General features: G+C 41.6%; 1 protein-coding gene across 1 annotated transcript in view; it reads left to right on the top strand.

Annotated features, from left to right (window-relative positions):
• LOC115369002 (aryl hydrocarbon receptor-like) overlaps positions 1–16,171 on the top strand; it is a 33,737-nt gene extending 17,566 nt beyond the window's left edge. The window contains exons 3-11 of the mRNA XM_030065495.1: positions 8,969–9,081; positions 9,174–9,263; positions 9,405–9,525; positions 10,531–10,670; positions 10,798–11,000; positions 11,365–11,474; positions 11,745–11,886; positions 12,015–13,752; positions 13,908–16,171. Coding sequence (XP_029921355.1) covers positions 8,969–9,081; positions 9,174–9,263; positions 9,405–9,525; positions 10,531–10,670; positions 10,798–11,000; positions 11,365–11,474; positions 11,745–11,886; positions 12,015–13,752; positions 13,908–14,003 — 2,753 coding nt within the window. The 3' untranslated portion in view covers positions 14,004–16,171. The remainder of the gene's footprint in view (positions 1–8,968; positions 9,082–9,173; positions 9,264–9,404; positions 9,526–10,530; positions 10,671–10,797; positions 11,001–11,364; positions 11,475–11,744; positions 11,887–12,014; positions 13,753–13,907) is intronic.
• Positions 16,172–16,673: the final 502 nt, after the last annotated feature.

The raw sequence follows: 16,673 nt of genomic DNA, 5'->3' as shown, positions 1-16,673 counted from the left end.
GTTTTCAAAGGGTTGTCAGAGGAATATGTCCCAAACACTTTTTAAGAGCTTTTTTCCTTTCCTTTCTCTGAACTTTACAGTGAGGCTGCAGGTGTGTTTAACCACATTGCAACTGTATCTCTTAATACCGGAACAGCTAGAAAACGTGGCGGTACATACTGTATACCACATACAGTTCAAATCTTCATGCCCAGACCCAGAATCCTAACCCTAACCAATACCTTAACCCTAACCTTAACCCCAAACCAACGTGGCACCCGTCAGTCGTCTCTTCTCCAAACTGCAATTAACCACCTCTGAACACAGGAAGGAGACTGAGGATGTGAGAAGCATAGCTGCAAGATAAGCAGAAGAGACACTCAGATAGACACAGACTGCTGGCCTCCATAAACTAAGGGCTGATGCTATCTTGGCAGCATATTTATTGAGCCATAGTATGTAATCTAGATGTTTGGCTAGCTGTGTCAGCACCAAGTTAGAAAATATTAATCTGTCATTGCTACACAGTTTTGTAAGACAGTAAGCAAACATAAAGTGAAGGGTTAAAAAAACAAAACAAAAAAAAAAGGTTTTGTTCTTAAAAACTTTAGTGTGCACTTGTTGCGTTGTGCCATAGTCCATAGTCTGAATTGAATATATTTTTATATTTTGAATATATTTTTACAACTGTTCAGTCCTCAAATTTTGTTTACCACTTAGCTCCTTGGCAAAGAATAGATGTGTAGTATTTTGTAATTTGCATAATGACTTTGATAGCAAGGATGTTTGCATCCTGTAACTTCCCTCCATCTGCACTTCCGTTCCTACTGAACAATATCAGATCTTGTGTACATACACATGGGGCTGCATTCACAAACAGCCACAGACAAAATAAAGAATGAGCCCTGTTACGGTCGTGTAAAAATTCCAAGCAAGGAGTCCCACCTTAGGAGAGATTTAGGAAAGTTCTCAGAGCAACTCTGAGCAGAATGGAAATGAGCTTTTCTCTTAGTGAGGAAGTGGCTGGCCCTGCTGCTATGTATGACTGTGTTTTAGATGCTGTCATTGGTTGATTAAGAAAAAAATCCCAGCATGCCTCTCGCGGTCATTGGCTCTGTTCCCACCTGCTATTAAAATGCGTCTCTGCTGATCTGGACAGAAGTGGACAGCTGTCAGTCTGCTGGTACACAACTGGCATTAGAATGTGTCTCGCCTGCACACTTTCAGATCTCACTTTCCCGCTCTATATGCAAATAAACGAGAGAGAGAGAAAGAGAGAGAGAGATTCTGGCTCAGATGATTTAGTTATTGCAGCGGGTCTGAGAGGGTTGGGTTCTCTGCTTAGGTGGATAAATCAATCTGTAATATTTCTGTAGTCTTCCTTTTAGTAACTCTATAGCGTCAAGGGATATAAAGAATGTGTTTAAGTGCACCGGGGCACAAAATTTAAGAAAGGCTGCCCAGCCTGAATTTTATATGGAAGAAAAATCCTGTATTGCACCGTGTTTTTAGGGGAGCTGATTTCACATTCAGGGGAGTTTTTATTCACTAGCAGTTGCTTTATAGTCGACCTATACTTCAGTTTGCATTTGGCCATCAGCTGACAGTTCATCTGCGCTAGACAAGACAGAGGATATCAATTTAGTAGGCGGGGCTTCAATCCGCCCTGGGATACGTTTGTTTATACCTCTAAGGCGATATGGACACAAGCGTCCCAGACCACCTCCAAATGTGTCCTGAGGTCCAATCACTCAAGACGCATTGAGGACGCATTGCTGCTGTTTACACCTGTACTTAGAGGTGTCAGCTTGAATTCAGATTTCTCAGGTGTTAATACCAGGTGGGAACAGGGTCATTGAGAATGAAGGGCTAAGGTCAGATGGCGAAATGGAAAAGGAGTGATGTCAAAAATGAAACTCTCAGTTTAACAGGTCAAATAAATAAATAGGGCAACCTAAAAAATGTGACCGATTTTTTTTTTTTTTCGTTATTTATAGATTTGAAGCTTACAAAACACAAAACACACCCTTAAGGCCCCTCCCTCCCAAGGAAAAACAAAACAAGACAAAAATGTGCTGGAATCAGAGTCATTGTGAATGCATTCTTACAAACAGCGAGTGTTGACGTGAACTTTTTTATCTTTGTAGAGGAAAGTTGAAGCATCATTACTGTACATCACAGAAAAGTTGCAGCCATTTCTGAATATCTAAAGTGTGGGCATGGAGCCGGCACTGGGCTGACACTTTCTTGGCTGCAGTTGCGGCCAACACAACAGATTTTTCTTTGCTTTGTGGTGAGGACCAGATTAGATTCACTATAAAGCAGTAACACTTATTAAGCAGTAACTTGGGGTTAACAGGGATGTTATGTGAGTAAGATTGCAAAGTTTGACAGACACCAGTTCCAAGAATCCTTGTGCTTTTTATATTCCGATAGCATGTAAATGTCCCAACCTGTTAATGTTGGCAAAATTGCAAGGATGTGTCAATGTGATGATCTTGTTATGACTTTATCAGTTTGGCATTAACAGTTGGTGAAAGTCTGCCTGTAAATAGGGCTGTTGAACAAGAATAGATACGATGATGTTGTGGTCTTGTGCCCCATTAGTGACCCTGAAACCCCTGGCAAAACCTTCTCTGTCGGTAAATACTGTTTTGTTGGTTCACAAGGTCCACATGTCCTGTAGAAATTAATAAACTGAGGCGCAGTATGAAGCTGTGAAAGAGCCATAATTGTTTGCATGGTGACTGGAGGGTTGAGATGGATCCAAATCATGCCTGCTGCTTTTTCCCTGTTGCCAAATGCATTTACATTTTAACCATTTTCATTTTTGTCGTAAGGCCCCAGCAAAGAATTATTGTCATCCTTCATGAATATGAGTGCAAATTATTGAATAAGATGACATACTTTTTATGAGTAACATTTTTCTCAAAAACATAGGGCTCACAGCTGTTTGCTAAGAATATTTAAAATCATGCAAAGTAGTGTCTGTGATGAAACTATTTTGTATTTTTATTATATTCATACATTCATATTTATTTATTTATGTATTTTTTAAATCTCAGTCTCCAGAGGCTGTTTTCTTGCCGATGTCTGTGTTCGTTCTCAGTCATCCAGGTCACGGGTAACCACAAAGAGTTGAATCAGGGGCAGCTGGACTCATTTTTAGATTCTCAAAGACGTTTCACTTCTCATCCTAGAGGCAGCCTCAGTTCTCACAGGCTGGTGGGGAGTCCCAGCCGTGTGTGTGTGTGTGTGTGCGCGTTATCCAGGTCATTGATATCACTGGCTCATTAGTGCTCCTCCCTGTTGTATTGTTGCCTTTCATCATTGTCACTGTGGTGTAAATGCTATGTTGCACACAATGTAAAATCCCTTTGTCGACCGTTATCACAGGGAAAACCAGTGAGCTTTTAATTCAAGGAGGCATGTGCACAAGAACCCAAAGATCACATTTTCAGAACAGCTCAGTTTCGTGGAGGCTTCGGGTCACATATTTTTTACATCAGTTGTTAGATGCTGCTTCCAAGTCTGCGAGTTCTTTGGAAGCGTTGCATGAACGAAGGCCTTTCTGGAGGTAACCCAGAAATGTAAGTGCCTGAACTTTACCAAGCTCATCACCAGCGTTTTTGAGTACAAAAGACAACTGAATACAAGGAGAAGCACCCGATACCCACAGTAAGATGTATGGTGTAGAGTTCTCAAATTCTGCCCGAACCCGATCCTACCCGACCCTACCTGACATTTTCGGGTAGGGTAGGGCCTAAAATGTATGTGAATTGCTCGGGTAGGGTATAGTCCAGTCATTTTATGAAAAAACCTAGGACAAATTGCAAGAGAAGCAAACTCAACTGATTTTGGATCCTCAGTTTGTCCTGAGTGAGGGGAAAAAAGTCCCAAGAAATCCCATTGGTGGAAAGTTTTGAAAATCACCTATTTATGACCACATATTACCAAAAAACACTGTTTTTAACACACAGGGGAAAGGGGTTCCAAATTTTACTTTCAGATATCACTATAAAAATTCACAAGTTGATTACACACACAAAGACAAGAAAAAAAGTCAATTACAAGTTCTTTGAATTATTCTGTTGACACATGCATATCACACATTATCTGATTTGATATGCACTAATAAGGAATATAAGGAATAAATGCCAGAAGAGACATTTAAACAGTGAATTAAAAGGTTACTATATATATAGTAACCTTTTAATTCACTGTTATATAGTAACCTTTTAATTCAAGGTTACTATATATATAGTAACCTTTTAATTCACTGTTTAAATGTCTCTTCTGGCATTTATTCCTTATATTCCTTATTAGCGCATATTAGCGCAACAGTGTTTTTTGGTAATATGTGGTGATAAATAGGTGATTTTCAAAACTTTCCACCAATGGGATTTCTTGGGACTTTTTTTCCCTTACTCAGGACAAACTGAGGATCCAAAATCAGTTGAGTTTGCTTCTCTTGCAGTTTGTCCTAGGTTGACCCCAATTTTGGCCTAAAATTACTGGACTAGTAGGGCTTCGGGTTCTGGTTCTGTGGTGAAGCTGCCTTTTGCCAACTATTATGTCCGTTCTCTCACTGCTACTAGAATTTGAGCCACCGGCGCTGCTAAATAATGGCGAATTTGGCGAACTTTTTTTTTTCCCCCTCTCCTTTTTTTTCCGGGCTTTATCGGGCTGTCGGGCCTAAAGTTCGGCTAATTAGTAGGGTAGGGTCTTAATTTTCAGGCCCGATGAGAACTCTAGTATGGTGGTGGATCAGTGATGCTTGATTGATGCATTGGGGCTGTTTTGCTGCTTGTGGTCCACAGGCTCTTGTCCACTAAAGACCAGAATATCAAAACTGAGAGAGACCTTTCAGCAAGACAGTGACACCAAACATACAGTACATCAACACAGAAGTGGTTGCAGGAACATAAAACAATCCAGACTCCTACTCAATTCCTGCAGTCAAAGTTTTCCTGAAGTTTTCTGCATGGAAGATGTAGAGTAGTGAGAATAAAGCAGTGTCCCTTAAAGAGACAGACACGGTAATGTCATGTTTGCTTGCAGTGTCAGTATGTGCAGCCAGAGTCATAGAGAGGCATGTCTGCGCAAAAAAGATATTCATTGAAGCTTCAAGTTAAACATCCAGTGAGGACATCATGTTTTTACAGAGGAGCATCCCAAGATCCCCCAAAAGTGTCTCCAGCCTTGTCAGACATTACAGGAAGAGGTTCAGTCCTTGTATCTTTTCCTGCAGAAGCTTCACTAAATATTAATCATAGGGGTGACAATAATGTTGAAGGTTATGTTAGAAAATCTATCTTTTTTTTCCCCCAAAACAAAAGGTGTCTTGCCCAGAAGTGTGAGCCCAAATACGACTACGTTAATTTTTTACAGCCATTTTATTCATTTTCTTGAATGATACCAGTTATTCTTGATATGACTGGCTTTCGTTCACTTTTATAACTTTTATTATTGCTTCAGGAGAGGTCAGCAAATCTGTAATGAGATCAGCCACAAATATTATTTCTGCACGATCTAATCTGTAGCACTTATTGCCATTACTCAGCGTTTTGAGAAGATTTCTACTGTCGACCTTTTCTCTCCTCTGTTTAAGAAAGTCCCCAGTTTTCTAAAAGCTGCCCTCACTACTCTTGAAGTCCTGCTGTTTTCCACCTTAGCAGTGTCTTAAGACTTGAGATACCACGTGAATAACTTTAATCTGTACTAGGATTGTGTCTTATTTGTAAGGGGAAATTCTTAGAAGAGCTATTCTTAGAATTTCCCCAGTAGAACTGACTCCGTACCAGAAAGCTTTGTGAATATGGCCTCTGATTTTTTTTTTGGATGATCCACATGGGCACATTTGTGTTTAATGTATGCTGCGGTTGTTTTCCTTTCACTTAGCCTCTTCTGATCTTTGCACTGGCTCTCTCTGATTACCACAATGTGTCCTCTTGCCTTTATTCCCTGTCAGCTGTTTCTTAACAGTCTGAAGTGTTGCAGCACACCACATTGTTAGCCCCCCTCTCTCCAGGCCCACGTCTTTGGCCTGCTGCGCCGGCTCTGCGTGTGAACTCTCAACCCTCAAAGTCCGCAGCGCTGAGTGGAGGCGGGAGACGGGGGTGAGAGGAGAGGGGAGGAGAGGAAAAGGAAGGGAGGCAGGAAAGAATGGAAGTGAACGCGGGGGAGACAGCCAAGGGAGGAGAGGGAGCACAGGGGAGGCTAGATACTGGGTTTTGGGTTACTGTACACCAGCCAGTTGTGAAACGGACAAGTTGACTCCTCAGTTAAACTGTCCAGTTTGTTTAGTCTACATTAGTGGTGTGTGTCACACATTGTGTCCTTTCTGAGCTTAATTCCTGGTGACATTATGATGCATTGCATCAATTTCAGCAGACCCTGGGGCTGGTTGTAGTTCATGCTTTACTAACAGACCTATGATTCTTCCAGCCCTTGTTTTAGTTGTAGGAGGCTCCTCTTGACTGAGATGTCAAGGCAAATTCCTGCGTTTGTAGGGGGGAGACGAGAGGCAGATTCATTGGGTTTGTTTTAAAAAGAGGAGGTGGGGGGGCAGCAGGAGGAGGAGGAGAGGGCAGGGAAGTTTGTTAGCGTGCCATAGAGTCATTACTGTAAGAAAAGGAAAGGAGGCATTGCTTTGCTGACTGAATGCCAGCGATCACAGATTAGATTACAAAAGATTCGCTAAAGCTTAAAAATTGCTTCTTTTTAGCATAGAGGAAAAAACACTCTTCCTGTCTGTTCAAAACTTTTCCATCACTGCATGACCCACCTAAAAACGTTTGGAGTTGGCTTGTGAGTCCCCGAGTCTACAAGGCCTAAGTTGCTGGAAAGCACCCAGTTTTCAGCATTCTCTGAAAATACTTTTGTGTTTTTCATTTTGGTGAGCTGTTGTGCTGAAGCTGTTTGACTTAAGATGCATTGAATAATTCTGTGTGAAGTGTGGGTGAAAACTTGAATTCATTTGTGTTGTTTATTTTGATTGTGAACTCCGTCTTGTTCTGTCTTGCACAAATATATGCATGTGCACACGCTGTCTCTCTGTCTCTCTTTCTCTCACTCTCTCTTTCGCTCTCCCTCTCTCTCTCTCTCTCTCTCTCTCACACACACACACACACATACAGATAAAGCATTTTCACTTTTATTTTAGTTGTGTGTGATTTCTGATGTCTCTCTGTCCTGCTTGTATGGAGGACTGCCAGCATGTGGCCTGTAGAAAGTCACTGATACTTTGTCTGTTCCAGAAATAAACCCATGAAACATGAGCAGGGATACAGTGAACTGGCAACGGCACACGGTGTGTTGTAGAAACACACTGGATACTCAACCCAGTGTCATACTTTTTTTTTCCACTTTAGCTAGAATTTTCCTAAATAAGCTCTCTGAGAACTATTGATTTTAGTCTCAATAACCAAATCATGATTCTTCATCAATCATACCAGTGATTTTGCATGTTTAGCATAATATATATGCCTATTGGTGTACATGTATATACTTCATATTTCTCCTAATCTAACTCCAATATGATTCCTCCCTTTTATCCAGTCATTGGTTTCCATTCATTCCTCTATGATATGAAAATGAACTTTCAGAAACTTCAAACTTTTTTCACACCAGTATTCCAACACTGTAATGAAGTCGCTCACATTAGTTTTCCTAAAAGCAGCTTCACTGCAGTGTTTTGATGACTTGAAATTGGGAGGAGTGTAACAGGCCCTCCACTGGCAAATAGTACCTGGGGCAAAGTTTACATTACACAGCCGTTATCAGTTCTGTGGTTTATGAATGGTGACGATCAGAGCTAGTTGAAGAAACAGAACATTATAAGGTTGTTATTTCAGCCAAAAACTCAGAGATTTTGACAAATTGACAGATTTTTATTGTATGTTATGAAATCTTCAGTACCCCACACAATTTACAAAATGTGCCCAAATTGTAGTAAATGGGCCAAAAATTCAAAGTCACTGGTATGGTCCTTTAAAAACTGCCACAAACTCTTTAAATTGGACACAGTGATTATTGGATGTTATTTATTACAGTCAGGTACAAACATTCACTTGGCCTCTAAAGTTAAAATATAGTAGGGAGATATTTTGACAGTATAAAATTTAAAAAAACAAATATGATGGGTTGGATTATTTTGGACTATAATGTGCTCTTCTTATTACAATAATTATCAGTATATTAATGTGCCATATATTCTACTCTGTTCTGCACTCCTTCAGATATTCAGAGACCAGTAACCTATCTGTTTCGCTTTCACATTTTGTCTGTCCATCTTACCAGCTATATACAGTCAGCTAACTGAGCTGCTTAGTGTGCAGCTATATACTGTATAAAAGGGTGTTTGCAGATTTCTTCAGAAAATTAGCTTTTGTACCTCGCTTCTTGTGTCTTGGCTTCCTGTAGTCCATGTCTTGACAAGAGCGCTCAGATTAAAAATGTGCATGATGTCCTTTTGCCTTGAAATTGGACAGCGGTCAGCGTGGTTCCAGTAACCTCATGTTGAAATCAGTCAGCATTCTCACTGGCAGCGCAATTTATGCACCCGCTCTGTAGATAGAGAGGCCACTAAGTATAGACGAGCAGTTCCAGTCTAACATCTGGATGAGAAGACAGCTTGGACATTTCTGCTCTCAACAGCTACAGTGACACTGTATCGGAGCCATCATGTGTCCACACTTCAGCCAGTTGGTTTTGATCATCTGTCTGGAGCTTTCTTTAGTTCCTCCCCAGGAAATAGTATCAATTAGGGACAGAATGTCTATCCTTTTTTGTCTTGTTTTTTAAATTGCATTTTATGTTTTGCCAAAATGCAGTTCAGGATTGTTCTATTGTTTTCTGTCTTCCTGCACTTGTACAATGACCGCAATTGTTTGTGTATGGAGACCTGCAGGACATTGAAAACTGATTTGTGCTTGTGGCATGAAACTAGAAAAAAATGACTAATTTGTTGTTCTGTTCTTCATTGCAGCAACCCTCCAGAAGAATGCATGGTCAAGTCCCTCTGTCCCCACAAATGGCAGAAACGGACAGGCCGCGTCCCTGGATGGAGTCAGTTTCTCAGAGGGCGACCTCCTTCTCCAGGTAGAAGAACTACAAACATAATTGTGTGTTTGTGTGTCCACGAGTGTTGGTGTCTGCTATCTTCATGGTATGTATTTCCATCTTTCCTGTAGGCTCTGAATGGTTTTGTGGTGGTTGTGACAACTGATGGCTTAATCTTCTACACTTCTCCAACAATCCAGGACTTCCTGGGCTTCCATCAGGTAACACTGTGAACCCTACACACCTGGTTCAACTGATCATGTGTTTGTGCAATTTGACGGGAAATTTCCAAGCAAAGCCTCTCTTTAAAATGTGATTGCTAAGTGTAACCACCTCCTCTCTTTTTCTTTTCCTGTAATCAGTCGGATGTGGTGCACCAGAGTGTGTATGATCTCATTCACATGGATGACAGAGAGATGTTCAGGTGTCAGCTCCACTTTGCCCTTGATCCCAACAACACCAGCTTGGACCGGAGGACAGAGGGTATGGATTCTTCAAATCTACATCCTTCCCTCTAACAATCAAACATCAAGTACATATTTTCCTTGGTATTTTCCATTTTTCCTGATTTTTAACCCCCATATTTATGAAGAAGTTAAAAATTAGATACAGAAGGTGACTCTGAGAGAGAACCTGCTATATTAGGCAGTGTGGGTAATCCTTAGCCTGTGCTCAGTCACTGAAAAGTAGCACTTTGGGGAGCACAGGTATACTCAGTGAAACCTGTCTAACTCTTCACGACATGAACTTGACTCTGGACGAATCCCAGGTTTGGGTTCAGGGACAGTGAGGTGACTGAAAAATTTCTTGGCATGTGTCAGTCTACATCTTTACCTCAGGTGGTAAAGTAATGTCACTGTACACAAGTGGGTGTATCATCTTAATACTGAATTTTTAGAATCACAAAGACCCTTTAATCTACTGAAGGAATTCACCACACCATTTGTCCGTGGTGTAACATATATCCTAAATCTAATACCAAGACTGCTGCTAAAATAGTTATTCTTTGAAAACAATAATATTTCTCCTCTTGAAGGACCATACCAGTGATTTTGAATGTTTGGTCTGTTTACTAGACTTTTCCCACATTTTACATTTCAACAGCTCAAACACCCACCTCATCATGTTCTGCAAAGTCATTGCCATTCATAAACCACAGAACTGATAATTCACTGTGCAAAGCAGTTTTTCCCTGGAAATTGTTTTCCAGCAGAGAACATTACAAAAGATCCTCTCTGGGTTAGTTCTGATGGTTTGTCTAGAAGCGGGAGACGTGACCATTTAAATATCTCTGGACACAGACATACGTTTAAACACTTTACTTTGTTAGCAGCAAAGGTTATTAGGACCTCTTGCGTCTGGATTTGATCAGGCATAATCATTTATCGGATCTGACAGTCAAAAGAACAGATACTGGCAGTCCTTTAAGGCAGATACAGTGTTCAACAAAACTTGCCAATCCTTGACAGAAATACTCTTTCTCTCCAGATATCCAGTCTGGCGGTAAAACTATGAGGAGCTCTCAGAGCTACCTGCCCCAGCACATCCCTCCAGAGAATTCCTCCTTTCTGGAGAGAAGCTTCTGCTGCCGCTTTCGCTGCCTCCTAGACAACTCCTCTGGTTTCCTGGTAACAGAGAATGGATATAGTTGCTGTAAATCCATCAGTATTATGAAGTTTGTTGTGATTCTGTATGCTTGATTTGTTCCTGCATTTGTGTGTATGTGTGTGTGTGCGTGTGTTTCCTCCACCCCAGGCTCTAAACTTCCAAGGGCGTCTGAAGTACCTGCACTGCCAAGGCAAGACAGAGGATGAAGTGACTGTGGCTCCTCCTCAGCTGGCTCTGTTTGCCATTGCCACACCTGTGCAGCCTCCTTCAGTCATGGAGATCCGCACCAAGACCCTCATCTTCCAGTCAAAACACAGAATGGATTTTGCACCCATGGGCATTGACACCAGGTGTGCCTTTGCATTTTTCAGATATTTGCTCTAAATCGAACTTCTCTCACACCAGGCTAGTGACCAGGGAAACACACCACTACTGGTGTTCAGTAACCGACTGTCAGTATGTAAATAAGTTCACCTCACAAATCAACACGAGGGAAAACAAACTTTTTGACAGTTATGAGGCCACACCTCAGTGGTTGGAGTGGTGTGATATAAAAGGCAGACTGTATCAAGGTGGTATTTACAAAGTTTACTGCAGTGAACTCAAAGAGGCTAACGATACCTAACAACAGTGTCAGTGTGTGTCAGTGTCACTTTCTCCTCAGTGTCAATATGTTGTTGTGTTTGTTTGTGAATTTATTTTATTCCTTTTCAGAGGGAAGTTGGTTTTGGGTTATTCAGAAACTGAGTTGATAACAACAGGCTCCGGATACCAGTTCATCCATGCAGCTGATATGATGTATTGTGCTGACAACCACCTCAAGAGTGAGTTACTCTCTATCAAGACACATCCATCTTTTAGCTCACTCTTAGTACTTAAATGCTCACTAATAATAAGCACTTTCTATAACTCAAGCCTATTATTAATTAATTTAATTGAGGATCTTTAACTAACTTTATCGATGATATATTGTATTGTGTAGCTTTGTTTTGTATTTTTACACCTATAATGTTTACATTTATTTTCAGACCTTACTATTTGTGGTGAGTGATGTTTTCTGATGCCATTGCCGTCTCCACCTGCTCTCTTCTCAGTGATCAAGACTGGCGAAAGTGGCTTCACGTTCTTCAGGCTGCTGACCAAAACGGGACTTTGGGTTTGGGTTCAGGCTAATGCCAGGGTGGTCTTCAAAGCAGGGAGACCAGACTTCATCATCGCTCGTCAGAAACCCCTCTCGTGAGCATATGCCTTCTCAGTTTTGTGAAGACTTTCCAGACGTTGATGTGTTGAATTTTGCCACAGTCCTTGAAAGAATTTATATTGTCTCTATTATTCTTTGACTGCCTGTCTTTATATTTACCTAGAAATGAAGAAGGAGAGGAACACTTGCGTCAAAGGAGACAGCAGCTCCCGTTTAACCTAGCCACTGGAGAAGGTGTCCTATATGACTCCTACATTTCTCTGGATACCGTGTCAATCCCTGGCCCTCCTGACTCTAATGCTCTTGACCCCAAGGAGCCCTCAACAGAGAAGCCTCTAGATCCTGCCTCTCTACTGGGATCCTTACTCCGGCAGGACCGTTCTGTTTACACCCAGCCACAAGAGGCCAGCCCCCAGTTTACAGTCTGTCCCCAAGAAGAGAGCCCTACCTTCAACCCTCAGCTCTCCCTAGAGCAAGCCTTCCTGGACAGCCATGCTCTGCTCAGTATCCCAGGCCAGCTCCAGGATTCCCAGAGGATACCCAGTGTAGAGGACCACACATCACTAGCCATGTTTGACTCCTTAGAGCAGATCCTGGGAGAAATTGGGGATGGTGGGATAGATGATATTGAAGTGGATGAGGGAGAGCTAAGGGACTGGGAGAATACCCTCTTCAAAATGAATAAGGAGAGGGAAGATGCGAGAGAGCTAAATTACTTACTAGCTAATGATGTATTTTCATATGTGGAAGAAGCCCTGAAGAGAGAGACGACTGGCTATGTGAAGGGTTCAGATCAAAGTCGGTCTCAGGTTGCTGGGCCAATCCACAGTTTGTCTGTCCCCCCTCAGGACCACTCTCCTAGGTCTTTGTTGCCTAGCAACCAAAGCTTGTACAGCGCCAACAGCTCAAATGGTGAGCAACAGTGGCCGATGATGCCAGATGTGGCCTCTAATCTCGGTAGACCTGGAGAGCAGACATTGCTGGGCAATGTTTTTGGTGGTGTTGGTGGTTTGACAGGACTGACATGTAGCCCAGAACAAAGGACAGCAAACAGGCTAAAACCCACACATCACCAGGGGGACACCTCTTATTTCTGGCCTCCAAATAGTGGAGCTCACTACAGTAGCAGCCAAATGGTTTCTCCACATTCTTATAATGCTGTTCAGTCACAGCCTGAAGTACCAAATCAATCTTGGCTACCACCTACACAAAACACAAGCCAGCCTCCTGGTTTGAAGGTGGCTGGCCAAAGTGTGCAACCTAGCCTTTCCCTAAACCACATGGGGACAGGTTACACTAATGGGCAGAGTTCACAGCAGCCTCGTCCAGACCCACAGCTTCAGAGCCCACCTCAGCAATGCGAACAGACTTTATGGCAGCAGCAGCTGCCACAAAGTTTTCACCAACACACTCTCACACATTCTTCACACACACCAGCCAGTGCTAACTCAACAACTCAGTCATTCCAGTGTAGCCCACAAACACAGCGATTATCTGGCAGCTGCATGTATGAAAAAAGAGAAGGTCACATGCCTTCCTCTGCTACTGTTCCCACCAGACAAAATGGTCCTCTCCTGCCCCCCACATGCTCCAGAGGATCCACAGTTACTGCCCCACCAACCAGAGCCACCCCCTGCTCTTTCGTTCCCTTACGTAGCACCTCCCTTTCCCAGCAGGACATGGCCACTAAAGTGGGACCCATCTGGCCTACTGCTCCTTATCAGGGAATGAGACAGCCATCCCATGCCAATGCTCAGATGGCTTCCCATACAGATATGAGCAGCATCAGTCGTAGTCAGTCTGGTGGAGACAACCCTAACCTGGGACCAACTCTTCCAGGATATCCGCCTGAAAACGGGTCATTACAGTCTTCATACTTCTACTGGAATGGTGAAGCTCAGGTGAGATAAAATTGCAATACTTCATTAGAGAAAACCCATTTTGAGGGTGTTGTGGACTTTATTCAGTGATTCAATAGGCAGTCAAGTCATTAAGGTATTAATTTACAGTGATAATAATAAGATAACCACACCTGTTTTCTACTTCTCTTCCGCAGACCACCAAAGTACCCCTGAATGGTGTTGTAGACCCCTTCACCTTGCCTGCCCTCCCTAATGGGAGCACCAACCTCTCCCAAAACACCGGCCCGTAGCCACATCTCGGTTGCCCTCAGAGCCTTTGATTGGATGAATAGAGATGCATGGGCCATTAGTGTGACATCCCTTGGAAGGCAACCATTAAGAGCACTTTGTAGTGTCGATCTCACTCTTGACCAGCCACGCAAAGGAAGACTCGATGGGGAGTTTCTTTTTCAGGATACACATTATATTTTATTGATGCACCGTCTGCTGTGGCTTACCAAGAAAAGTGAACTTTTTTCTTTCAGTCATTTTGTACGCTTTGATATGGAAGCTGCTCACAATCCAGGCCAGCAGATGTCTGAAACACCTAAGACAGGAAAATATATTGAAATCACTTCATCGCATTACAGCCTTTCATGGAAAATGCAAGTGTTGGAGAAATGTCCAGGTGTCTATTTAACAAACAACCTTGCACAGCTTTAATATCTGGTTCTTGATGTAGTCAACCAACAATGGTGACATATCCTGTCAGCAAAATGGAAGCTGAAACCAACAGAATTTATTGGAGGCGGTATCAGATGGAGTTTGAAGATTAAAGGACACACACAGCGACTCTTTGTGAGGAAAAATACCATTTCAATTAATTTGGATGCCCATTCAAACCACAAACTCTTCTGTGTTGCAATGTGAATCTGTTAACATGGTCTACTTTTTGGTAAAAATCTGTCTCTGATTCTTGTTTTGGTTACCCTCCCTGTGCATACTGTATGCAGAATGTATCCACTTTCATATCCACTTTTGCTTTCTGTCTTGGATCATTTTTATTTCAAGACAAAAGCTGGCTGAAACAGACTGTCATTGAGTGGCATAAAGAGAAGGCATTGTAGATTAGGAAAAATTGTCCCGTTCTTTCGAGCAGGTTGCAGGTGTTAGTAATGCCACTCAGTCTTTATATTCTATATTTTTGGCTTTACATTTTTGCAGATTTTTGGACTTTATCAATGTTTTGATAATGTTAAATGCAGCTTGTTATTAACAGATGTCAGTGATCCCAACCAAAGGGAGTTTGTTCAAGGTTGTTTTGCTTGATCTTTTTTTGTTTTTGTTTTTGTCTCTGAAGACATTGCTCAGATGTATTCAGCTCATAGCTGTGAATTTTTAAAAAAAGGAAGGTAGCAGCTAGTTGTTAGCCTGACGCTAATACGGCTTTGTTGGAAAAAAAAAAAAAATGACCCAGAGATTGTCCATATCAAACGATTTTTGAGTCCCAGTAGTTGGCCGATCATCCAACAATTTAAAATGAACTAAAAAATGATTTATATATATTTTTCTTATTGAATAATTATGTATAACATGAAATGTACAAAATACAGTATTAAAATACTGTATAATCTATTTAATTTCATATCACCGTCTCACTAGTTAGTGTTCACAAGTTGACAGTTTACTGAAGTAAATTGTTTATTACGCAATTTTAATGTTATCACAGTCTTTAAAATGTAATGTGAAGATACATTTGTTGCAGCCATAGTTAATGTTGCAAGATTTGAAAAAAACACTCTGTCACCAGCAGCCATTATGATGCAGTACGTCCTCGACAAATAGTCAAGCAGTTTTAGAGATCATGCCACCAACAGAACTAAAAATCTTAGCTGGACAGTGATATGTGATGATAGAATATGTTAAGGATTACAGGACTTTGGATTAGTGGCACTACATGGTAATGTTGCAACGAGAATAATCTACAGATCAATTCACAGATTGATTTTACATCCTCTGAAATGTTTGGAGATTCCTCTGTAGCAATCAACACTCTCAGTTCCTACATGTTTAATTATTCAGAAGCAGCGGGCAACCTTTACCATCCATTGTCTGTACACATGGTTATGGGAGAGATGGCAGCTATAATGCTCAATGTGAATAGATCTAAATTAGGGAATGTGATTGAGAACTTCAGTATAAACCTATGCTATCATTTTAAATTGTCTATCCATTTATCTGTATCAAAGCACTTCTTTTGTTCATGTTTGCCTTGTACAATCATATGTTATTCATAGCAAAATGCACACATTCATGCATTTTTGATTGTAAACAAAATGCTTAAGAAAATGCCATATTATTCTACTATATCATTATCCATGTTATCCATTGTAACTGCTTTGTACTCCTTGTGTACCAAATATTACCCTTGGGGGCAAATCTTAAGTTATTTTGCTATAAAACAATTGTAACCCCCTGATTAGCTTCATGTGTTATTTTCTGTGCTACAGCCCAAAGAGACGTCCAGACATGATATAAACATTGAAATGTTTGTTGTTTAGGTCATTCATGGCAGGTCGTGCAGGGACACCGTCTTCTGTGCAAATCAGGCTCAACACCCAACATAAGAACTTGGCCTCAGGACTCGATATGAATAGGTATGAGTCCAATACAAACTGTATTTTGTACAGACATTGGCGGAGTTAGAGAGGTAGTGTGTTTGCACATTTGATGTTTTTGTTCCTCTTTTCCTGTTCCCCCATCATCCCTCTGAGACGTCGTGTTCCCACAAGCCCTTATGTAACCACCAGCATCTCCCTCTCTCTCTCTCTCTCTCTCTCTCTCTCTCTCTCTCTCTCTCTCTCTCTCTCTCTCTCTCTCCCCTCATACAGAGCATATTCGCCTCTCTGTTTGTCTTCTATCAGTCTATCCACTATCAGTGTGTCCTCGGAGCAGGGCAGAGCATGTCCTTGTCTTTGATT

The sequence above is a fragment of the Myripristis murdjan genome, chromosome 12 (genome assembly GCF_902150065.1).
Source record: "Myripristis murdjan chromosome 12, fMyrMur1.1, whole genome shotgun sequence".
Lineage (NCBI taxonomy): Eukaryota > Metazoa > Chordata > Actinopteri > Holocentriformes > Holocentridae > Myripristis > Myripristis murdjan.
Note: the sequence above shows the minus strand (reverse complement) of the source record. Positions and strands in the feature narration are given on the sequence as shown.